General features: G+C 45.5%; 2 protein-coding genes across 5 annotated transcripts; both read left to right on the forward strand.

Moving 5' to 3' along the window:
- On the forward strand, positions 1-12,093 carry LOC143957054 (uncharacterized). 3 transcript variants are annotated; one of them, XM_077467189.1, is made up of 9 exons: positions 1-72; positions 2,168-2,279; positions 3,570-3,725; positions 3,812-3,923; positions 4,067-4,171; positions 4,274-4,377; positions 5,770-5,890; positions 7,857-7,955; positions 9,347-12,093. In XM_077467189.1, the coding sequence occupies exons 2-9, from the start codon at positions 2,205-2,207 to the stop codon at positions 10,210-10,212; spliced, it is 1,638 nt and encodes a 545-aa protein (XP_077323315.1). In that variant the 5' UTR covers positions 1-72; positions 2,168-2,204; the 3' UTR covers positions 10,213-12,093. The 3 variants fall into 3 exon arrangements, with proteins under 3 accessions (XP_077323315.1, XP_077323317.1, XP_077323318.1); XM_077467191.1 differs by having other exon boundaries at positions 5,770-5,842; XM_077467192.1 differs by having other exon boundaries at positions 47-72; positions 3,614-3,725.
- Positions 10,278-24,853, forward strand: LOC143957060 (diacylglycerol O-acyltransferase 1-like). Of its 2 annotated transcripts, XM_077467198.1 has the most exons (7): positions 10,278-10,419; positions 17,622-17,663; positions 18,575-18,687; positions 18,786-18,851; positions 19,477-19,564; positions 20,803-20,865; positions 24,076-24,853. In XM_077467198.1, the coding sequence occupies exons 2-7, from the start codon at positions 17,625-17,627 to the stop codon at positions 24,220-24,222; spliced, it is 516 nt and encodes a 171-aa protein (XP_077323324.1). In that variant the 5' UTR covers positions 10,278-10,419; positions 17,622-17,624; the 3' UTR covers positions 24,223-24,853. The 2 variants fall into 2 exon arrangements, with proteins under 2 accessions (XP_077323324.1, XP_077323325.1); XM_077467199.1 differs by lacking the exon at positions 10,278-10,419 and having other exon boundaries at positions 17,491-17,663.
- Positions 24,854-24,902: the final 49 nt, after the last annotated feature.

Genomic DNA, 24,902 nt, shown 5'->3' on the forward strand with positions numbered 1-24,902 from the left:
GGATTGGAGTGGAGGCCCAGTAAGGGCAAAAGCTTCCAGATGAGGTTGCAGAGTGTGTCTACTAAAGAGGAGGTAATAATGTCTTCTTATTATGGAATGACTGAAATAGACAAGGTGGATCCAGCACTTTCTGAGCACTGGATGAGGGAAGGTGGTCATGTGACTATGTGAGTCAGGTCACATGTCTTGTATGCTGCATACAGGGGGCAACAATGGTGCATTTACATGCTGTCAGATGTAAAAATATGAGATTCTTCTGACAGGGTTAATTCATATTTACCAAAAAACTGCACATGCGGGTAAGAGGAACCTGTAAATAATAACAAACTGCAGCTTTGACTAAAGTTTCTTAAGGCCCTTGCTATAGGTATAGGCCTTTTATTTACCTCCTGAAGCCTGGCTGAAAAACTTCCTGAGGACATGCCATCCTGCCATGTTGCTAATACACTGCCAGCAATTACCGTTCATACCCACCACCACAGGAGCAAGTCTTCAAATCCTTTTACATGTGTGGTCTACTGTTTCCTCCGACTCAAAATCTCTGACCTCAGAGTTACTGCAACAGGGGAGGGAGAGCATATGCGAGGGGGATTGAATCCGTTGGGAGTGTCTTAACATCCTAGCAATAAAGCAGGAAGGGATGATGTCATCTCTGAAATTTTTCACGCCAGGCTTCAGCAAATGGCCTACATCTATAGAGATGGCTATATTTAATTTTGGCCAAAGCTACACAGTTTATTTTTATCTATAGACACCCATTACTTCCAGAGGGCAGTTTTTTTTAAAAGGTGAACTAGCCCTTTAAGAGGTGTGGTTTATAGAGATGGATCCCTTTGTATATGCTGAAATGCAGATTTTTATTTTATTTTTTTATTCTGCCTTTATTTTACTGAACGCTAGAATTTTGTGTGCATATATGTTTCTGCTATTTATTGTTTTTGTGCACAAAGCTCTCTAGAATCTGGTGGTCCATCTCTCTAGAATCTGGTGGTCCATACTTCTCTAGAATCTGGTAGGCCACCTCTCTCTATAATATGGTGGTCCATACTTCTCTAGAATCCGGTGGCCCACCTCTCTCTAGAATCTGGTGGCCCATACCTCTCTAGAATCTGGTGGCCCACCTCTCTCTAGAATCCGGTGGCCCACCTCTCTCTAGAATCCGGTGGCCCACCTCTCTCTAGAATCTGGTGGCCCATACCTCTCTAGAATCCGGTGGCCCATACCTCTCTAGAATCCGGTGGCCCATACCTCTCTAGAATCTGGTGGCCCATACCTCTCTAGAATCTGGTGGCCCATACCTCTCTAGAATCCGGTGGCCCATACCTCTCTAGAATCCGGTGGCCCATACCTCTCTAGAATCCGCTGGCCCATACCTCTCTAGAATCTGGTGGCCCATACCTCTCTAGAATATGGTGGCCTATACCTCTCCAGATACTGGTGGCCCATCCCATACCTCTCCAATATCTGGTGGCCCATACCTCTCTGGAATCTGGTGTCCCATACCGCTCTAGACTCTGGTGACCCATCCCTCTCTAGAATCAGGTGGCCCATTCCTCACTAGAATCTGGTGTTTTTTGTACCCATATTTCTTTTGACTGTGGTGTTTTTGTGCCGCAGTTGAATCTGGTGTTTTTGTGCCCATACCTCTCTGAAAGCTTGTATTCTTGTGCCCATATTTCTCTGGAATCTGGTATTTTGTGGTTTCATATCTCTCTGGAACATGGTGTTTTTTGTGCTAATACCTCTGGAATCTGATAATGTTGTGCCCATACCTCTCTGGAATCTGGTCATTCTCTACTTATGCGTCTTTGGGATCTAGTGTTCTTGTGCCCATGCCTTTCTGGAATCTGGTGTTTTTGTGCCCATGCCTTTCTGGAGTCTGGTGTTTTTGTGCCCATACCTGTCTGGAGTCTGGTGTTCTTGTCCTAATTGCTCTCTGGAATCTGGTATTCTTGTGGCTTTATTTCCCTGGAACCTGGTGCTTTTGTGTTTCTATCTCTTTAGAATCTCGTATTTTTGTGTCCATACCTCTCTGGGATCTAGTGTTTTTTTGTGCCCAAACCTCCCTCCACTATCTCTGTTACCCTTGCATTTCATGAATTCCTCACTACTCCTTGCGCTGTTGCATTTTTTTTTTTATTCACATGTTTTTTCTTTTATATTACAGGTGATTTTTAAAGACCAAATAGATCACCTGACCAAGAATGGAAAAGGAATGTGGCCTGACTGAGAGGGTATTAAAACTCACCTTGGAGATCATCTGCCTGCTTACTGGAGAGGTGAGGAGGATTTTGGGAGGTCACATGACATCACTCTTTTCTCTATTAATAAAACACAGACCTGACTGGAGAGGTGAGGAGGATTCTGAGAGGTCACATGACATCATTCTTATCTATATTAATGTAGCGCTGGCTCCTGACGAGCAGGCACTATTGTTTTTGTAAAGTTAAGTTGCCTGAAGCCACAGTTGGGCTTCCGGATTATTTCTCTAAATTTCTGGTTTCAGTACCAGTCCAGCTGGGTTGCACTGGGTTCTCCTTCGCTGTCACCGCCGGCAAGAGTAAGAACACAGTCTAGTTGGACGCATTGAATGCCACTTATTTCTTGGAACCAGCCCAGTGGGAGTGTTTTCCTGCTGTGCATTCTGAGGGGTGGTATTTAAGGTACCGACGCCATGTTGGCGGGAGATTAGTTTCTGCCGTTTGGTTCTGGTGGTCCTCCGGACCCAGCTCCCTGGACCTCCTGGCTTGGGGTGCGGAACAATGCATCCTGTGTCTGGCCCGAGGTGACGCAACTGAAGGGATAGGCCCAAGTGAATTTCAGGGCCTACTGATCCAAGGATGCTCAAGGGAGGTCACATGACATCACTCTTATCTCTATTAATAAAACACAGACCTGATTGAAGAGGGAATTCATTCTTGTAACTTCATGCTACAATACACTATTTTCTTTCTCTTCCTCAGGACCCTATTTTGGTTCTATTTGTGATATAACATTTTTATAGCTTGGTTACTCTAACTGCTTAGTAAGAAAACACACCTTAAAGAGGAAGTAAACCCTGATGGGTTTACTTCTTCTTTGATTCCCTGCAAAGGTAAAGCATAATGGACTACTATGCATCGCATAGTAGCCCATTATGTGTCACTTACCTGACACAGGAGCCAGCGAAGTCACCGCTGTCCCCTTGTGTACAGAGCCTCCAGCTTCTTGGTGGGTCTTGCTGCTCCGGCGCTGTCATTCAACAGAGCCACGATGACGTCACTCCCGCGCATGCGCATGGGAGCTGCCACTAGTGGCATATCGCTGCTGACAGCGGCGCGCTCAGTGCGCCCACGCGCCTGTCTTTTGGCAAATATCTCCTAAACCGTGTAGGTTTAGGAGATATTTCTTGGACCTAGAGGTAAGCCTTAATCTAGGCTTACCTGTAGATCAAAGTGGTTTGTAAGGGTTTACAACCACTTTAATAGAGAGAGGAAACTATTTGTAAAGTTATTCATTTTAATTCACTGAGAATGTTTTATCTAGCCTCGGTTGGTGATATAAATTGATGTCTTTTATTTGAAATGTAGAATTATATAGCATTCAAGTTATCTGATGGCTTGTTCACACCCAGCTTGCTGAATCCCCAAAGCCCCATTATAGAGCCTTTATCACACTTCTTGAAAAAGAAAAAAAAGAGGATTGAAGAAGTCATCAGAGAGATCATTGAGCTGCTGATGGGAGAGGTGAGTGGTGCTGGGAATTCTGGGACATTATCCAGTAACAGACAAGGGATGTGTCTGGATGGTGACGGTATCATTGTGTGTGTCAGGTTCCTATAAGGTGTCAGGAGGACACTGTGCATTTCTCCATGACAGAGTGGGAGTATATAGAAGGACACAGGGATTCTATGATGGAGAACCAACAGCCCCTCCCATCACCGGGTAAGAGGAGACTTTCATTTCTTCTAAAGGTGAAAAGAGTATTGAGGATCCACCTAGATACACACATCCTCTGATATAAAGACATAGAAACAATCAGATCAGTATGGATGCCAATAACCTATTCGCTTGTTTTTGGATTGTAGGAGGAAACCAGACTGCTTGGAGGAAATGTGCACCAAGATGGGAAAAGCATACAAATTTTATGCAGGAAGTGTCCATGGTGGGACTCCAGGCCTCAGCATTTCAAGGCAAGAGTGATTATTACTTGAAACATTGCCCCTCTGCACATCACCTCTGACATAAAGACATAGAAACAATATATTCAGTCAGTGTGTGTGTGTTTCCTACAGATAGATCAAGTAATGGGAACTCACTAGAGAGACGTTCCCGTTCCCATCCTCTGTATTCATGGGACTCCACGCAGGAACATCAGGAGATCCCTAAGGAAGACCAGGTATAAATAAAAAGCAAATAATTCTATTTGAACTACTGTGCTTTTGGCACAGCCATCTTTATTGTGTGAGTTGGTTTCCCCCCAGATCTGACAGATCACCTTTACTCTTTGGGGGTAATTTACTAAGATGAATGCGCTGCGCCGGTTCATACCTTAATTTGTGCGCCAGATAAATTTATTAATTGAGCGTATGAACCGGCGCACGCATAAGCACAACAGATAATATGCTGGCGCACGTGATAATAATATGCCATTGATAATAGCGCACGCAGTATCATTAACAGTCCATTCACACAGAGGCAACAGGACTTCTAGTGTGACTTTGGGAGGCAACTTGAACATGACTTGATATGAATCACAGCGCGATTTTGGAGTGACTTACAACATGACTTGGGGCAACATGTGGCCTGGTACGGTTCAGGAGGGGGGAGGGCGCTCTCTGGCCCCCCCCTCTTTTCCTGCGGCCTACCAGGTTGCGTGCTAGGATAAGGGTCTGGTATGGATTTTGAGGAGGACCCCCACCCCACATTTTTTTTCTTTTTTGACGCAGGGTTCCCCTTAAAATCCATGCTAGACCTGAAGGGTCTGGTATAGATTTTGAGGGGGACTTCGATAGCATTTTTTTTTTTTGGCGTGGGGTTCCCTTTAGTATCCATACCAGACCTGAAGGGCCTGGTATGGAATTCCAGGGGACCCCACGCATTTTTTTTTCCTCTTAATGCCCTGTGTGCAAATAGCCTTAAAAAAACCCATAAAAGTGAACCAGCTCAAAGAAAAAAAAAAGTTAAGTTGAGAGGTGTGCCTGTTCAACTTATGCAAATGCATCTACGTGGCTTGACTCTTACTAAGATTTTGCCGGCGCAGTGAACCAAAGCACTTGAATGTGCGCAAATGCCGCTTGAGCATGCGCAGTGCATAAATTGACCTTGCGCAGTTCCAAGTGTATTTGCAGTCGCAGTGGGCTTGTTCAGAGAAAGTTACTTTTCCATTCTATTTTGGGCATATATGTTACTTGGACAGTTATAACTATACTTCCTCACATCACCCCCATAATATTGGCACTTCCACCTTTTAATTCTGAGTTGAATAATGCATGCGCCAGGTCTATAGTGCACAGATCGCCGCTTCCCGTGCATCGGAATGTTAATAGTAAATGGGGAATTGCGCTTGTTACAGGACAAAATGATTTGTGAATACGAAAACAGCCATTGGGCATCAGCGTGCGCCGTAACTCATGGCGCAAACAGTTTGTAAATCAGCCCCTTTATCTCGCAGAACAGGGATGATGATAAGCAATGCACTATCTGCAGAATTTGATGATTTTGTGATCACTATAGAATCAAAATTGCTATTAGGATAAGACTTTAACGTATTATTCTTACTCTTGTTTAGGTGATGCTGAATGCAGACCAGACAGATTATATAACAGATGGTACAGAGGAAGAGGATGAGACATATGTGAGAGGTGATGAGCCATGTAAGGAGGAGGAAATTCCTCCAGAGATCAGCACAGGTGTGTGAGAAACACTAAAGCCTAGTACACATCATTAGAAAATCAGACAAACGATAGTCCAATTTTTACTTGAACCATGCTGAAAGCGAGAATGCTATTATTAGTATGAAAATTCCTGCGTAGAATCAGAAGTGATGTAATCTGCATGTGACCCTTTATTTGCAAATAAATTACCGTATTTATCGGCGTATAACACGCACCTTTTCCCCCTAAAAATAGGGGGCAAATCACAGGTGCGTGTTATACGCCGATAGTGTACCTCGAAGAGGGAAGGAGGGGGACAAGCACCTGATTTCCTGCACTGCATTGATGAGAGATGGTGAGGCTTCAGATGGGCATTGATCAGGATGCAGATGGGCACCGATCAGGCTGCATTGAATCAGGCTGCATTGAGGCTGCAGATGGGCACTAATCAGGCTGCATTGAGGCTGCAGATGGGCACTAATCAGGCTGCATTGGGGCTGCAGATGGGCACTAATCAGGCTGCATTGAAGCTGCAGATGGGCACTAATCAGGCTGCATTGAAGCTGCAGATGGGCACTAATCAGGCTGCATTGAGGCTGCAGATTGGCACTAATCAGGCTGCATTGAGGCTGCAGATTGGCACTAATCAGGCTGCATTGAGGCTGCAGATTGGCACTAATCAGGCTGCATTGAGGCTGTAGATGGGCACTGGCCATTATTTTGCTTCAAAGTGTTTTTTCTTAAACTTCTCTCTTAAATTGAAGGTGCGTGTTATATGCCTGTGCGTGTTATACACCGATAAATACAGTAAAATCAAATTATATAGCCATTTGTATCCCATAAAAAAGAAGGAGATTTATCATGGTAACGATAATAATATTAATAATAATATTTCGTTATTTTAAAAATACTAAAACAATACCGAAAACTATTTATTTTTGTTGTCATCTTCTTCCAGGTCGTAAATTATTTTCAAACATGCGCAGTCTTTCTCATTTGATTCTGTACTGTACTAATTTAAACAAAACTCATTGCAGTGCATACTAGCCCATTATTAGAAATAGCTCTCTACAGAGCTTCCTGTTCATTTATAAACTATAACATTACAAAGTTTACTATGCTTCAGTTATGAATGAACACAGTGAGTGATTTTGCCGATTACTCACTGTGTTCATTCGGAAAAGGAAGCATCAGATAAATGACATATTTACTGGCCTCTACCCTGCTCTCCATCCTGAAAAGATCCCCCACAGCAGCCAGCAGAAGAGGAGAACACACAGGGTGGATCGGGCAGCAAAAGGAAGAGTAATCTGGATAGGAGGGGTTGCAGAATTTACTGGAACTGATCCCCTTTCCTTCTGCAGCTGCGTAAAGATGACGAGAGGGAGGGGAGGAGAGGTGACTTTGGGCGGCTACAGTAGGAAAGGGGATTGGCACCAGTAAATGCCACCACTGCTCCTGTCCAGGTTCTGGGGATTGGCAAGGAAGGGACATGATCTACCCATCACCTGCCCTTGATTGACGGGTTGCTGACCCCTAATGTAAACAGTCGACATTGGCTCTCAAAAGCAGTACACTAATGAACAGAACATCAAACAATTGCTCCGCATATGGATATTTTCATCCGATTTTCTGATAATGTGTACTAGGCTTTAATCCAGGGAAGAGTCTCCTTGTTCAGTCGCTACAACAATCTCTTCTTCTCCTCCCTCCTCTGTTAGTAGACAGTAATGGGGAGACAGTATGTGCCCAGTGGGGGAGTCAGGAGCCATCAGCCTCTATTCGACTCTCCAATATAATTAAAAAAAGGGAAAAACTTCACTTAAGTATAGAAAGCATACATAGCTGACCCATACCAGATAGATCAGAAAACCAGAGAATCAGCAGAGCTGAGGGTCACTACTGACTGGGGCCTGAGCTGAGCTGGGGGTTACCACACACACGATCTGGGGTCTCTCATACATCTCAGTATAGGGAGCTTCACTCTCATTTCTATTCACAGACACCGCATGTCCTCAGACAGAAGTCAAAGATGAAGAAGATGTGGAAGTAATACAGATTAAGATTGAAGAACAGGAAGTCCTTCCCGAGATCAGCAAAGGTGAGTAACTAATAAACAATAAATGCAGATAACGTTCTCAAGTTTTTGAACTGTGTAACATGATGGTCAGTAAGTCCCTCTTCATCCTTAAAGCAGTTATTTACCAGTTCCCACCTGGCCTATAGATAAATGATGGTCAGGCAGGAGATTCAATGTCCCGGGTGGAGGTCATATGGTATCCTCTCGTGAACGTGCCTTGTGTGCGCCCCACGGGCCATCTACATACAGTCTACCTAGAATCTCCCACTCCTCCAGACTGGTATCTGCCTATCAAGGCATTTTGAAATGTACATAACTCCTCCCAAGAGTCAGCCCACTTCTTGCATTGGGGGTGAAGGCTTACAAAAAGAGTATAGAAGCAGGGTGATGTGATGTTTTTAGGACGCTATGCACAGCACCCTATCAGCCCCTCCCAGCAGCCATGACATACTTGTATTGCATAGAGAGCTATAGAGATCCAGTGATTTTTTTTTTTTTTTCATTAGATGTATTTATATAGCACTGATGATTTTACATAAATATTGAACATTTACATTAGTCCCTGTCCTCAAGGAGCTTACAATCTAAGGTCCCTAATTTACATTCATACATACACATGCTAGGGCCAATTTAGACAGGAGCCAATTAACCTACCAGCAAGCCTTTGGAGTGTGGGAGGAAACTGGAGTACCCAGAGGAAACCCACCCAGGCACAAAGAGAACATGCAAACTCCAGGCAGGTAGTGCCATGATTGGGATTCAAATCGATGATCCTAGTGCTGTCAGGCAGAAGTGCTTCCTTCCACTGTGACCTTCATAACCTTGTATGCTCCAAGCCCGAGGTGTGTGTTTCCCCATTGGAACTCAGGAAAAGGGGTGCTGGCATCAGATTTCACTCATCCAGAAGTGTAGGTATTGAAGGTGTAAGATGCTGCTCCCCCAGCCTGATACATGTAGGTGTATGTGACGGCTTCAGCTAATGCAACTCCACAGGCCATGCCCTCTGATGCATTTTGCCCCACCCACCTCCTTATGTTAATCACGTACGTGTGTTTATCTTTCTTCTGCCACGGCTGATGATGCATAAATGCTCTAGTCCTGCAATTGTCTCCCACCAATATGACGGTGGGACGAAACGTGTCAGTGAGCGTGGGCTGTGGTGCAGCGTTAACTGAGGCCGTCATATACACCTACATGTATCGGGCTGGGTGAGCGGCATCCTACACTTTCTATACCGACACTTAGCCACTGTGATGTCATCGCTGGATCAAAAATAAGGTATGCAATGAAAACAGGTTCTGTATGACCAATATTTAGTGACCATATACTTGTTACTGGCCAGTTTACTTCTTACATTGCAGAAGGCCAACACAATGAGAATAAGCTATAAAAATGTTCCATTGTTTCCACAGATGGAGAAATGGAAGAAAAAGATATCACATCAGATTCTTCAGAAAACATTACTCCAGATCTTAATTCGGTGCTTCCAAGTGCCAACTGTTCCTTGAATCCATCTCCCCAAATAGGGAATTTGCTCGGTCTCTCCCCTCCTGCCACCGATCATACAGCTTGTAGAGTGGGTAAAAGGTTCCTATGCACAATGTGTGGGAAATCTTTTACCCGGAGAGCCAGTGTTATTCAACATCAGAAGAAGCATACAGGGGAAAAGCCATATTCATGTTCCGAATGTGGGAAATGCTTTGACAGGAAAAGGAATCTCATGACACATCATCGAATCCACTCCGGGGAGAAGCCGTTTTCATGTTCCGAATGCGGGAGGCTTTTTGCCTGGAGAGCCAGCCTCGTTGAACACCAGAGAACTCACACGGGTGAGAAGCCGTATCCATGTCTAGAGTGCGGGAAATGTTTTACTCAGAAAACCCATCTTACCAAACATCAAAGGACTCACACCGGGGAGAAGCCGTATTCTTGTTCGGAGTGTGGGAAACGTTTTACAGAGAAGGCCTATGTTATCGTACATGAGAGAACTCATACGGGCGTCAAGCCGTATTCCTGTACAGAGTGCGGAAAATGTTTCAACCAGAGAAGCCACTTTTTCACGCATCAGAGGGCACATACGGGGGAGAAGCCGTATTCATGTGCGGAGTGCGGGGAATGTTTTAGTGAAAGAGCCCAGCTAGCCACACATCGAATTATTCACACTGATGTCCACCCGTATTCTTGTCCCGTTTGTGAAAAATGCTACAGCAGTAAATCAAATCTGGTTCGGCATCAGCAGGTCCATACGAACATGGAAACTTCTGCATGTTCTGAATAAGGGAATCATTTCTTCAGAGAGACATAATGATGTCACATGTCTGGGTTGAACTAGATGGACTTGTGTGTTTTTCAGCCATATAAACTATGTCCTGTTACTTTAGGTTGTTAGTATTGTTGTCGCTGTGTCAGTATTCTTCCCCTTCTTCTTTCTAGATCCATTTTTTTCTCTGTTTGAATTTGGATCCATGCAGGAAAAAGCAAAAGGGTTAGTTCAAAGCTGAACTTCAGGCACCAAAGCTTTTTATTAAATATACTGTATAACTCAATAGTTACAAAGGATATAAATCCACTTTGTGTGCACTAAATATCTGAAAACCCAGATATTACCTTGTAAAAGTAGCAGTAACATTGTTATTGTGCTCCACATAGCCTGAGCAGAGCGGAGCCCAGCAGATTCACCCACTACACTGCTACCCTGACCAAGGAAAGAGAGCATCAGTAATTGGTCTATATTAGACCCCATTAATATGGGGCGAGTACTTGCGTGCCCCATGCAGGACCTTGTTTTGCCAGCAGGGGGAAGCACAAGTGTTCCGTGCATCCCCATGCTGGCAGTCCCATCAATGTCTTTTGGGACACTTGACTGCACAGACACTAGAGATGTGCACGACGGAAACATTTATTTTGTTTAGGATTCATTCATTGTTAATAATTTCATTTTGTCATATTCATTTAGAATGATTAATTTTCAGAATTAGTTTGATCTATTTGAATTCATTTTATATATTTGTTATTTTCAAATCTATTTGAATTTCGGAAGACAGCTAAATTCGTTTTATTTTATTCTGTTCTTTTTCTATTCTATTCTTTTTATTTTCTGTTCTATTCTTTTCCTTTATATTCTATTTTGATCCATTATTTTATTTTCTATTCTGTTCTATTCCTTTATCTTCTATTCTACTACTATTTTTTTCAGTTTTATTCTGTTCTCTTCTATCAAGCAGTCTAAGGCCACACACACACACACACACACACACACACACACACACACACACACACACACACACACTTACACACACTTTTTGTCTTCAGATTTACCAAAACCATATAATATGAGGTCAAACCTTAAGAGTTTCAATTTGTATGCAATCAGGCAGGCCCTTCCACGACATGGTTTTGGTAAATTTGAAGACAAAAATCTGCAGAAAATCTAATAGTGTGTATGGGGTCTAAGAAATCTAAAGGCACAAATCTACAGAAAATTGTATAGTGTTTATCCAGCTTTAGTAGGATTCATAATCTCAGTTCACCTTTATACCTTACTGTATTTATTGCAATATGTTTCAAATTCATTTTCAAATTCAGATAATTCATTTTGTTAGATTTATTTTGGATTTGTTTAAATTTTTTTACAATTGTAATTCAGAAATTCGGATACATCCGAATCTCCAAATAGCAAAAATGTTGTCCAAATTTCGGTTCGTAGCAAAACGAGTCACACATGTCTAAGCCCTTGTACACACGGTCGGTAGGGATGAGCTGAACACCCCCCGGTTCGGTTCGCACCAGAACTTTCGAACGGACCCCAAATTCGAACGAACTTTAGAACCCCATTGAAGTCTATGGGACTCGAACGTTCGAAATTAAAAGTGCTAATTTTAACGGCTAATATGCAAGATACTGTCCTAAAAAGGGTTTGGGGACCTGGCTCCTGCCCCAGGGGACATGGGTCAATGCCTAAAATGTTTTTAAAAATGGCCGTTTTGGCGGGAGCACTGATTTTAATGATGATTAAAGTGAAAAAAAAAGTGAAATATTCCTTTAAATATGGTGCCTGGGGGGTGTCTGTAGTATGCTTGTGAAGTGCCACGTGTTTCCCGTGTTTAGAACAGTCCCTGCACAAAATGACATTAAACGGAAATAACACCATTTAAAACTGCTTGCGGTTTTAATGTTATATCTGGTTCCTGCAATATGGTTGAAAATCATTGAGAAAAATGGCATGGGTAGCCCTCCCTGCCCATTACCAGCCTATTTGGGTCTTGTACGCATATTAAGGGGAACCCTGTACCCATATTAAAAAAAGGAAATGCGTGTGGCCCCCAGGCCCTATATACTCAGAACAGCAGTATACAGGCGGTGCAAACAAGACAGGGACTGTGTAGGTTTGTTGTGTTAAGTTGAATCTGTTTGTAATTTTCAACTGGTACATTTTTAAAGTGTAGCTCCAGTCAAAAAAACGATTTTTAAGCTTTTTGGAAAACATAGGGAAGGGTTATCACCCCTGTATAATTTGTTTTGTCGTCCATCTTTTTTCATCTCACTTGCTGTTGTCTCCCTCCGTTTGCAAGTAGGAGATGTTTGTAAATTGGATGTTTGAAAGTAGGGGCCTACCCTATATGCGCTGCAGAAATGGCGGAACAAGGTGTTGGTTTTGCCACAACATTGTAAGCCCTCAAAGTGACTCTTGGTGGGCGCTGGAGCGCCCTGCTGTGAACGATTATATCAAGAATTGTAATTACATGACATTGTTGAACAGTGGTAGAAAAATTGACCTTTGGTGGTTGTGGTGCTGGTGCCACAACACTATAAGTCCTCACCGTTACTCTGGGTGGGCACAGGAAGGGGCCCTCCTGTGAAATATTATATCAAGAATTGTAATTACATGTCCCTGTTAAACAGGGGCAGAAAAATTTGGCCTTAGGCACTGGTGCTGGTGCCACCACACTGGAACCTCTGCCATATACTCTAGTTTTATTGCAGGAATTAGCCCTGCTGCAAAGCATTGCATCAAAAATTGTAATTAAACGCCCCTGTTAAACAGGGGCAGAAAAATTGGGCCTTAGGCACTGGTGCTGGTGCCACCACACTGCAACCTCTCCCATATACTCTACTTTTATTGCAGGAATTAGCCCTGCTGCAAAGCATTGCATCAGAAATTGTACTTAAACGCCCCTGTTAAACAGAGGCAGAAAAATTGGGCCTTAGGCACTGGTGCTGGTGCCACCACACTGCAACCTCTCCCATATACTCTTGTTTGATTGCAGGAATTAGCCCTGCTGCAAAGCATTGCATCAAAAATGTTACTTAAACGCCCCTGTTTAACAGGGGCAGAAAAATTGGGCTGATAGCATCACCCAGAACCAGAAATGTTCTTCCAACATCTCAGCGGAGGAGGAAGAGGATAGACAATCAACATAACAGGACAGTCACTCAGCATCAGCATAGGCAGTCTTGAAGGGATGTGATATTTCAAAAAAAATTATTCTGTTACATCAGCTTCAGGTGCTTGGTAGCTGTGGGTGATCCAAGACTGATTCATCTTGAAGGTCAGTCGATCAACTGATTCGGTGGACAGGCGCACCCTGTGATCGGTAACAAAGCCACCAGCAGCACTGAAGGTGCGTTCCGAAAGAACGCTGGATGCAGGACAGGCCAGTAGCTCAATTGCATACTGTGCAAGCTCTGGCCAGTGATCCATCCTCAAGACCCAGTAAGCCAGAGGATTTTCAGGTGGGAAAGGTATCCAAGTCTGACCTTGCCCCTAGGTATTCCTGCACCATGTAACTCAGATGCTGGCGATGGGTGCTGGAACCGATCATACCTTGGGGCTGCGGACTAAAAAATTGTCTGAAAGCATCAGTCAGACGGCCACCTTCTCCACCGCTCCTTCTGACCGATGCCTCAGCAACATGTTGTCCAGGACCAGGAGTTTGTAACCTCCCAGTCTCTGGGAACGCATTGCACAGACCTTTCTGCAAGGCCTCCCGAAGATGTCTCATCCTCTGCTCCCTCTGCGATTGCAAGATAAGGTCGGCAACCTTACCATTCTACCGTGGATCAAGGAGAGTGGCCAGCCAGTAATGGTCCCTCTCCTTGATCCGAAGAATACGAGGATCCTTCCGCAGGATCAGGGAGGCCATGCAGCGTAGGTTAGCTGAGGCATTCGGTCCGGAGTCCTCTGGGTCACTAAGGACAACATGATCCGCAGCTACCTCCTCCCAGCCACGTACAAGTCCACGTGTTTCTTGGGACTGTAAATCATCCCTACAAGACTGCTGCTGCTGCTGCTGATGCTGAGTGCCAGCCTCCACCTCCATGCTGACACAATCATCCTCTTCCTCCTCCTCATCCTCTTCCTGTGTGATGGGTGGCACAGCAGGAACACTGTCTGGATAAAGGGGGCCTTGAGAGGCAAGGAAGTCCTCCTCTTCCTGCCTCTGTTCTGCCTCAAGTGCCCTGTCCATTATTCCACGCAGCGTATGCTCCAAGAGGTGGACAAGAGGTACAGTGTCACTGATGCATGCACTGTCACTGCTCACCATCCTTGTGGCCTCCTCAAACGGTGACAGGACAGTGCATGCATCCCTGATCATGCCCCACTGGCGTGGTGAGAAAAAACCGAGCTCCCCTGACCCTGTCCTGGTGCCGTAGTCGCACAGGTACTCATTGATGGCCCTCTGCTGCGTGTGCAGCCGCTGCAGCATGGCCAATGTTGAGTTCCATCTGGTGGGCATGTCACATATAAGGCGGTTCTTGGGCAGGTTCAACTCCTTTTGGAGCTCAGCCAGCCGAGCACAGGCATTAAATGATCGGCGGAAATGCACACAGACTTTCCTGGCCTGCTTCAGGACATCCTGTAAGCCCGGGTACCTGCCCAAGAACCGCTGCACCACCAGGTTAAGGACGTGAGCTACACAGGGCACATGGGTCAGTTGTCCCTGTCGGAGGGCGGAGAGGAGGTTGGTGCCATTGTCACAAACCACCATTCCTGGCTTAAGCTGGCGTGGCGTCAACCACCTCTCGGCCTGCCCCTGCAGAGCTGACAAAACATCCGCCCCAGTGTGGCTCCTGTCCCCCAAACAAACCAGCGCAAGCACGGCATGGCATCGTTTTGCCTGCGTACTTGCGTTACCCCTGGAACGCCTACGAAGCACCGCTGGTTCTGAGGACAGAGCACTGGAAGAGGCCATGGAGATAGAAGAAGAGGAGGGGGTGGAGGAGAGAGGTGTGTCACAACCAATAGTAGCATTTTGGAGGCGTGGTGGCGGAACAACCTCCAACACTACTGCACCTTGTCCTGCATCCTTCCCAGCTGCCAGAAGAGTGACCCAATGGGCCGTGAAAGACAGGTAACGTCCCTGTCCATGCCTGCTGGACCATGAGTCAGCGGTAATATGCACCTTACCGCTGACCGCCCTGTCCAGCGAGGCAAGGACATTGCCTTCCACATGCCGGTAGAGAGCCGGAATCGCTTTCCGTGAGAAAAAGTGGCGTTTGGGGACCTGCCACTGAGGAACCGCACTTTGTACAAACTCACGGAAGGGGGCCGAGTCTACCAACTGAAAAGGCAGCAGTTGAAGTGCTAGCAATTTAGCCAAGCTAGCATTCAACCGCTGGGCATGTGGATGGCTGGGAGTGAACTTCTTCCGCCGGTCCAGCAGTTAGGGCAGGGACATTTGCCTGCTATAATCGGACGTGGGTGTACCGCTAGCAGAGTTCCCGGAAGCACTTGGCTGTGACACACCTAATTCTACACCTTTATTCCTCTCAGAGCAGGTTTCAGAGAGGACTGAAGGTCTAGTGGGGTTGGAGATGCCAGCTGATGAGGAGCAAGGAGAGGTCCGCTTTGTTCTTTGGTGTGGGTCTTTGAGGTACGCTTGCCAACGAGCTGCATGGCAGGTCAACATATGTCTGGTCAAGCATGTGGTGCCCAAGCGGCTGATGTTTTGGCCACGTGAGATACGCTTGAGACATATGTTGCAAATAGCAGCGGTGCGATCTGATGCACTCGTCTCAAAAAAGGCCCACACCAAAGAACTTTTAGAATAACGCGCAGAGGCAGCGCTCTGCACAGGCGGAGCTCTGCGGTGTGATTCAGTTGGTGTGCTGCCCCTAAGCTGGCCCCCGGAGGGCATCCTGCCTCGTTGGACATGTGCCTCCTCCTCCTCCTCCTCCCTCCTTCCAGGCACCCACGTGGAGTCAGTGCCCTCATCATCCCCTCCCTCTTCATCGCTGTAGCAAACCTGGCAGTATGCTGCAGCTTGTGGAACATGACTGCCAGATTGCTGTCCTTCTTGAGCATCCCCTCTGTCTGTGCTCACGCTACTGCCTTCCTCTAGCTGAGTGTCATCATCAGAGCCCACAAAACACTGGGCATCCTCCTGGAGCATGTACCCAACACTGTGCTCAAAGAGTTCAGGAGACTCCTCAGGAGGACGTGGTGGGTCTAGGGAAGGAGTCACTGATGATGACATTGAGAGGAGGGAAGACGATGCGTTGGCAGCTGCTTTGCTAGTACCCTGAGACTGGGTGAGAGAGGATGAGGAGGATGAAGAGGGCTTGGTCATCCACTCTACCAAGTCGTTGGCATGTTGCGGTTCAACATGTCCAGCTGCCGAAAAGAAGGACAAGCGTGTCCCATGGCCACGTGCTGATGACAATGCACCGCGTCCACGACCAGCCCTGTTGTCTCTAGACACAGAGCCTGCTTGCCCTCTTTTATCGGCTCGCGCCTGTCTGCCTCTCCTTGCTGGCCTTCCAGACATGGTAATGGCCTGAAGGGAGTTGGGTAAAAAAGCAGTTGGGTAGTGTATATTGTGCTAGAGGCACACAACACCCACTAACTCCTGCAGATGCCTTTATTATAGAACACCAGAGATAAAGGGGTATATACAGATGTATACTGTGCTGTGCTGGAGGCACACACAACTTCCAATAACTCCTGCAGATGGCAAGTGGTCTCAAATAGAGAAGAGCTATGTAGGTGGATATAGCGGTATGTACTGGGTACAGAGCATGCAGACAGCACGCACTATCTCCTAACACTACTGACTGCAAGCTCTATTATAAAAGATAGATCACTAGCTATATAGGTGAGGTGAATATAGCGGTGTATACTGCGGTCAGGGCACGCAGACAACAACCACTACACAACAGCAAGATCGAAAATTGGCCGAAAACAATCGGTGTGTACTGTGTTGAAGGTACACAGAACACCCACTGCTTCAGACGCCAACACACTACACAAGGCCGCCGCGCTGGCGGCCTTATATAGTGTGGGGCGTGCACTACACAGCCTGAGCTATGATTGGCCACAGGCATCATGCCTGTGGCCAATCATGGCTCTCCTCGCTGCTGGCGCTGCGATTGGCCAAGCATGCGGGGTCACAGTGCATGCTTAGCCAATCATGAGCCAGCAATGCACTGCGCCATCGCAGTGCATTGTGGGCCGTGAGCGCCACACGAATTTGGCGCGAACGGACCAAAATGTTCGGACTTCGCCGAACGGACGAACAGCCAATGTTCGAGTCGAACATACGTCGAACACGAAGCTCATCCCTACTGACCACTATGAAGGTTGGATCGTGCCATTAATCTTCTTGCCCTTCAGATAGGGAGGGTTGTTTAACAGGGTGATGGCTTCTTGTCTTGGATACCAAGATCATTTCTATCTTTGTTTTTCAGTGGATGGTCCCAACAATCCAAAACTCCATGAAGCCGTTCCGGGTGAGTAGTTGTAAATAAGGGGCTCAGTGTGTTCATGTGCCCAGTATCCCTAAAAAGATTGTTCTACAGAGGTAAATTCTGACATCAACCAATATTTATCAATCTTTCTTGGGGGGCGGGCAGATTGAGTAGTAGTTGGTCTCATGATCATGGTAGATCTAGTAGTAGCTAGTCTCATGGTCACGGTAGATCTAGTAGTAGCTGGTCTCATGGTCACGGTATATCTAGTAGTAATTGATCTCATGGTATATCTAGTAGTAGTTGGTCTCATGGTAGCTCTAGTAGTTTTTGGTCTCGTGGTCATGGTAGATCTAGTAGTAGTTGTAGTTGTGGGTCTCATGGTAAATCTAGTAGTAGTTGGTGTCATGGTCTTGGTAGATCTAAAAGTTGTTGGTGTCATGGTAGATCTAGTAGTAGTTGGCTTCATGGTCATTGTAGATCTAGTAGTTGGTCTCATGGTCATTGTAGATCTAGTAGTTGGTTCTGGACTTGTTCTGTGGGCCCAGAATACTCTGGCCCTAATTTTAATGATGTAGGAACTTGGTGTACGATAGGACCAGCAACCAGGGGTCTAAGTCATTTTATTCCGACAAGAGGAACCATGGTTTAGCTATGAGATCTTCAGGAGGACGACCTCCACACTTTGACAAGAACCTGTTTAGCAGCAGTGAACAGAAATGTTAAGAGGCCAAGTTGTGGGTTTTAGGATTTATTGGGGTGCCTGTACCCAGAAGTGTCAAGACCATTTGTTATCTGTTGGTCCAATAATTTTATTGGCTTTCCGCCAAATGTGAACCTGAGCTGGAGGCTCCTGGTCTCTTTTCTCCATAATTTCTGTGCTCAGTTTTGATCTCTTCCTCTGGCAGGATATGGATTACTCGCGGTTCATTCTTCTCCTGATTTCTTTTTAGGTCCCCAATCACCTTATCTGGCTCATCTTCTTCTACTGGTTCTTCCACTCTTCCATGAACTTTGTGGCGGAGTTGATGCGTTTTGGAGACCGGGAATTCTACAGGGATTGGTGGTGAGTTGGGGAGTGAGGTTCAGCTGATTCGCTTACTTATTGGCCATGACATTGTTTGGTAAGTTCACCTCCATTCTATGTGTCTTTCTCCTTCCCAGGAACTCTGAGACGGTGACCTACCTCTGGCAAAACTGGAACATCCCAGTACACAAATGGTGCAGCAGGTAAGAGGGATCTCTGGGGGATTAGTGAAGGAGATGGGATGGGTGGAGCAAAACGGACAGGCGGGTGAAGGAGAAAGGTGGATAATGGAGAGGTATGGGAGAAGAACGGACGAAGGAGAGGGACAAGTGGATGCGAGGGTTATGGGTGAAGGAGTAGGATGGGTGAAGGAGAGTTACAAGTGAATGCGAAGGGACAGTGAAGGAGGAGGGAGGAGAATGACAGGACAAGTAAATGAAGGAGAACGGATGGGTGAAAGAGGGATACAAGTGAAGGAGGATGGGATGGGTCAAGGAGAGGTACAAGTGAATGCAAAGGGGCGGTGAAGGTAAGGTACGGGTGAAGGAGAAGGCAGGTAAGGGGCAGGGGCAGGGAATGGGTAAAATAGATGGGTACATGAAGGACTAGGGACAGGTGAAGGGGGCAGATGAAGAATAAGAGTAAAGAGGGGGGGATTTCAGCTGCCTCTTAGCTGTTGAACACTCGCTCATTGGGTTGTGTGGAGATGGAGGTGGTGCAGCTGGGATTATTGTGAAAGATATGGGAATATAAAGCAGGCTGTTGAGGGCGGGGGTGGTGATAACTGAACCGGGAGTCACTGGAACAATGACTGTTTTTGTGTCTCAGGCATTTCTACAAGCCAATGATGAGGCGCGGGGTCTCCAAGTGGGCCGCTCAGACTGCTGTCTTCTTCGGCTCTGCTTTCTTCCATGAGGTGAGTGTGAGAAGTACTGACCCTATATCAGGAGTTGTGGCCCCTCCCAGGAAAGTAGGATTGTGGGGGATGTTCCGGCTGTACATCGGACAGGTTTGTGGAATTCAGTGGATTTTCAACCACGGTCATTTCCATTGGTGGATGTGGGGAGGAAATCATTTAAAACCATTCCATCCAAAATGGAATTTTTCAAACATTTCCAACCCAATTTTTATCATTTACGAAAAGGAACCCAAGAAATATCTGTGGTTGACCATATTAGTTTGTGGCCAATATGATTGTATGTGCTGCTGCCAGCAGTTAAATATTGGAGGTGGGAGATGGGGCTCTAAAGAAAGGAATATGACAATCTGTATCCTAAAGTGGACCTTTCAGCCATTTTAAATACTTGAAGCTAAAAGCCCTCGCTTCTAGAAGGCACCATAAGATGTCTGTAACCTCCTAACATGTAAGGTCTCTGCTCAAGCTCCGGGAAGTCCATCCGATGCTTCCTGCGATGGGTACTGGCTGGGCAGGAGTCCGTCTAACTTCTCACATACTGTGGATATGCATAGAGAAAGTTCACCACACACCTAGCAAAGCTATTAGTAAACAGGTGAAAGTAACCTCAGCCAGCTTCATCTAAAGCCACGCTTCAATGCGTTTCACCCCCATGATTAAGCTCCATGGGCGGGGTGAAATGCGTTGGCTGCTTGCCGTTTGATGAAGCTGGCTAAGTCTGCATTCACCGGTTTACTAATGGCTTTGCTGGGTGTGCAGTGACCTATCTCTATGCATATCTACAATAAAATGTCTGCTGTTACCTGTATTAGGCAGCAAAACCTCCTTCTATGCACCTCCTGATTTGTTTGTTTACTGCTAGGAACTTGCCTTCTGGGCTAAACCTGGCCAACCCACATGCCCCCGGAGAGTACACTTAGTGAACACAGAATAGGGAGCACAGAGGTGGGTGAGCACAATGTTCAGGGACGTGAAGCCTAGTAACAGTGAAATGAAATCAGGGGAATAGCAGCATCTAGGACCAAGTCTGACGTGTTTACAGGGATTTTAGGTTCTGACAAAAAAAATCTTTCAGAAATCCTAATTTCTCCGTTTTCATTGAACATTGTTGACGCAGTGGCAGAAAAACTTTCCAAAAATGTGGCATTGGCACAGTGGCCATGTTTAGTAATGTCCGGGGCCCTTGTAAATGTGAAAGGAGATGATAAGGGTGACATCACTGTGTCTTCTCTCTGCAGTATCTGGTCAGCGTTCCTCTGAAGATGTTTCGGCTCTGGGCCTTCATGGGGATGATGTCACAGGTATGTATGATTCTTATTGGTGGGTTTTTCTCCTCCTCAGGGGTTGTGATTTCACAGGTTTGTATAATTCTTTTTCAGGCAGATTGTGATGTCACAGATTTGTATAGTTGTTGGTGGGTTTTCTTCCTCCTCCGAGGTTGTGATTTTACAGTTTGAATGTTTATTTGTGTGGTTTGTTTTGATTGGTCCTTTTTGGTGGGTTCTGATATCAGAGGTTTGTTGTATTGATGTTTGTTTGGTTCTTATCGGTAGGTTTTCTCTTCCTCGGGGGTTGTGATGCTAAAGATTAGATGATTCTTATTTGGGAGGTTTGTGTAGATGGGTTTTTTCCTCCTCGGGGGTTGTGATGTGCCAAGTTTTGTATTCTTGTTGGTTTTTTTCCTCCTCGGGGGTTGTGATGTGCCAAGTTTTGTATTCTTGTTGGATTTTCTCCTCGGGGGTTGTGATGTGCCAAGTTTTGTATTCTTGTTGGGTTTTTTTTCCTCCTCGGGGGTTGTGATGTGCCAAGTTTTGTATTCTTGTTGGGTTTTCTCCTTGGGGGTTGTGATGTGCCAAGTTTTGTATTCTTGTTGGGTTTTTTCCTCCTCGGGGGTTGTGATGTGCCAAGTTTTGTATTCTTGTTGGGTTTTTTCCTCCTCGGGGGTTGTGATGTGCCAAGTTTTGTATTCTTGTTGGGGTTTTTTTCCTCCTCGGGGGTTGTGATGTGCCAAGTTTTGTATTCTTGTTGGGTTTTTTCCTCCTCGGGGGTTGTGATGTGCCAAGTTTTGTATTCTTGTTGGGTTTTTTCCTCCTCGGGGGTTGTGATGTGCCAAGTTTTGTATTCTTGTTGGGTTTTTTTTCCTCCTCTGGGGTTGTGATGTGCCAAGTTTTGTATTCTTGTTGGATTTTCTCCTCGGGGGTTGTGGTGTGCCAAGTTTTGTATTCTTGTTGGGGTTTTTTTCCTCCTCGGGGGTTGTGATGTGCCAAGTTTTGTATTCTTGTTGGGTTTTCTCCTCGGGGGTGTGCTTCACAGGTTTGTATGATTCTTACCGATGGGTTTTCTACGCCTCTGGGGTTGTGATGTTACAGTTTGGATGGTTCTTGTGTGGTTTGTATTGGTGGGTTTCCTCTACCTTTAGGGGTTGTGATGTCACAAGTTTGTATAATTCTTTTGTTGGATTTTTCTCTTCCCCAAAGATTGTGATGTCACAGAATTGTATATTTATTTTTGTTGGGTATTTCTATGCCTCTGGGGTTATGATGTTGCAGTTTGGATGGTTCTTATTTGTGGGTTTTCTCCTCCTTGGGGGTTGTGATATTGGAGGATTGTATGATTCTGATTGATGGGTTGTTTCTCCTCATGAGGGGTTGTTATATCACATGTTTATATGATTCTTATTGGTAGTTTTTGTTTTCTCCTCCTAAGAGCCGGTTCACACAGGGGCAACAAACGTAACTTCCAGCGTGACTTTGGGAGACAACTTGGACACGACTTGAGTATGAACTTGAATTACAGCGCGACTTGGGGCAACTTACAACGCGACTTGAAGTTGCCTCCAGGACAGGGGACTTTGCCAGTGGCCAATCACATAATAATCAGCTCTGTGGGGGGGGGGGGGGGGGGGGGGAGGGGTTTGCCTATAAAACGATTTTTACTTCCCGGAAAGTTGCTTGTTAAGACAGGGAATTCGACTTGGAGGCGTCTTCCATTGAAATCAATGGGTACCAGTTGGATTGAAGTCGTACAGGAATCTTTTCTGAAGTCGGAGCGACTTCAGTGGTGTGCATGAAGGCGGCTCCATTCACTTCCATTGATTTTCTCAACCATGCGACTTGAAGTCGGATCCCAGGTGGCCCCTGTGTGAACCGGCTCTCAGTGGTTATGATGAAGTTAGTAGTATTTTTATTGGTGAGTTTTCACCTCAGGGTTTTGTGTTTGATTCTTATTGGTGGGTTTTTGTTTTCCTCAGGTGTTGTGATGTCCCAAGTTTGTTGTATTTTAATTGATGAGTTTTCTCCTTGGCTGTTGTGCTTCATGGGCTTCCATGATTCTTATTGGTAGGTTTTCTCCTCAGGGGCCGTGATGCTCCAGGTTTGTATAATTTGTGTTGGGTTTTCACTTCTTCAGAGGTTGTGTTGCCACGTGTTTGTATGCTTATTGGTGGGTTTTCTCCTCCTCAGGGGTTGTGATGCTAAAGTTTAGATTTGAGAGGTTTTTATTGTGGGTTTTCTCCTCCTCAGTTGTTGTGATGTCCCAAGTTTGTAAGATTATTTTTGGTGGATTTTTCACTTTCTCAAAGATTGTGATGTCAGATTTGTATAGTTGTTGTTGGTAGGTTTTGTCCTCCTCAGGGGTTGTGATGTCACAGGTTTGAATGCGTCTTTTTATTCGATTTTTCTCCTCCGCAAAGACTGTGATGTCACAGATTTCATAGCTTTTATTGGTGGGTTTTCTCCTCCTGGGTTTGTGATGTCCCAAGTTTGTAGTATTCTTGTCGAGTTTTCGCCTTGTGGGTTGTGCTTCACATGTTTATATGATTCTTTTTAGTTTTTTTTTTTTTGTTTTTCTGTTTTGTTTTTCTCTCCTCCTCAGTGGTTATGATGTTAGTCTAGATCAGGAATGTGCAATTAGCGGACCTCCTGCAAAACTACAAGTCCCATCAGGCCTCTGCCTCTGGGTATCATGCTTGTGGCTGTCAGTCTTGCTATGCCTCATGGGACTTGTAGTTCTGCAACAGCTGGAGGTTTCCGCTAATTGCATATCCCTGATCTAGATGGTTCTCATTTCAGAGGTTTGTAGAGATGGATTTTGTCTTCCTTGGGGGTTGTGATGTCCCAAGTTTGTAGTATTCCTATTGGTGTCTTCTCCTCAGGGGTTGTTTTTTTTTTTTTTTTTTATTGGTTTGTATGATTCTTATTGGTGGGTTTTCTCCTTCTCAGGGGTTGTGTCACAGGATTGTATGATTCTTTTTGGATTGTTCTCTTCAACGATTGTGATGTCACATATTTGTATAGTTATTATTGGTAGGTTTTCTCCTCCCTCAGCAGTTGTGATGTCACAGGTTTGTATGATTCTTATTGGGGTTTTCGCCTCTTCTTCAGGGGTTGTGATGTCACATGTCTGTTGGATTATTATTGGTGGCTTTTCTCCTTCTCGGGGATTGCGTTGTCAAAGGTTTGTACAATTCTTATTTGTGTAATTATTTTATATATTTTTTTTGCTTCCTGCAGATTCCTCTGGCCTGGTTTGTGGGACGATTTCTCAGAGGGAATTATGGGAATGCGGCCGTATGGATCTCCCTGATTATTGGGCAGCCGATCGCAATTCTCATGTATGTACATGATTACTACATCCTGAACCATGAGAAGGGTCCGTGATTCCATTACTGCCCCCCTGCAGATATGTTCTCATTTTTAACCTTGGTGGAGGAGCAAATCTCTGAGCCACGTGCCTTTCCCGAAGCCTCGAATTCCCAACCAATCAAGTCATACTTCTGATTACCAGCACTATGGTGGGAATGTTATGAAGGATAGACACTTGTATGAACTCCACTCTGGTCTCTACAACCAGGAGGACACCATCTGTCCAGACTTGCTCTGCGGCAGCCTGAAATCAAGGCCTAACCTGTACTTTTCCAGATCCATCTCCTGCTTGATGCTCCGCTCCTCCAACACTAGTTCTAATTCTGTCGAGATGTGCCTTCCGTCCAAGACTTGGTCCCACCTCCGTCCAGGAGCCAGTTGGTTCCCCAGAGACTTCCTACATCCGTCCAAGTTTCAGTCTACTCCTCCTCTAGGCTGAGAGATCATCATTTAAAGACCTTGGGGCTTTCATAACGAAATATTCATTGGAGGGCCCCGCCAACTTCTGCACTCTCTGCTTTTTTTTTTTTTTTGATTGTTTTTTTTTTTTTAAAGATTTTCTGCTTGTTTAATTTCACCAAAGATGTCAATCACCTATTAAATCTGAATCTGTCCGCTCTGTTCACACCGGGCCTCCCACACTCCATCACCAGCCTCGTTCGGTCCGACCTTTTATCTGATCAACACTTGACGGG

Source organism: Lithobates pipiens, unplaced genomic scaffold, assembly GCF_037356315.1.
Source record: "Lithobates pipiens isolate NorthernLeopardFrog02 unplaced genomic scaffold, aLitPip1_a1.2 Scaffold_51, whole genome shotgun sequence".
NCBI lineage: Eukaryota > Metazoa > Chordata > Amphibia > Anura > Ranidae > Lithobates > Lithobates pipiens.

What these genes read in the sequence shown, in the direction of transcription:
- LOC143957054 (XM_077467189.1), top strand. Translation starts at nt 2,205, where the DNA reads ATGGAAAAGGAATGTGGCCTGACTGAGAGGGTATTAAAACTCACCTTG. An exon ending in TCTGCCTGCTTACTGGAGAG is followed by an intron (nt 2,280 to 3,569) that starts GTGAGGAGGATT and finishes TTTGAAATGTAG; the next exon opens with AATTATATAGCATTCAAGTT. An exon ending in AGATCCCTAAGGAAGACCAG is followed by an intron (nt 4,378 to 5,769) that starts GTATAAATAAAA and finishes ACTCTTGTTTAG; the next exon opens with GTGATGCTGAATGCAGACCA.
- LOC143957060 (XM_077467198.1), top strand. Translation starts at nt 17,625, where the DNA reads ATGGTCCCAACAATCCAAAACTCCATGAAGCCGTTCCGG. An exon ending in GCTCTGCTTTCTTCCATGAG is followed by an intron (nt 19,565 to 20,802) that starts GTGAGTGTGAGA and finishes TTCTCTCTGCAG; the next exon opens with TATCTGGTCAGCGTTCCTCT. An exon ending in TCATGGGGATGATGTCACAG is followed by an intron (nt 20,866 to 24,075) that starts GTATGTATGATT and finishes TGCTTCCTGCAG; the next exon opens with ATTCCTCTGGCCTGGTTTGT.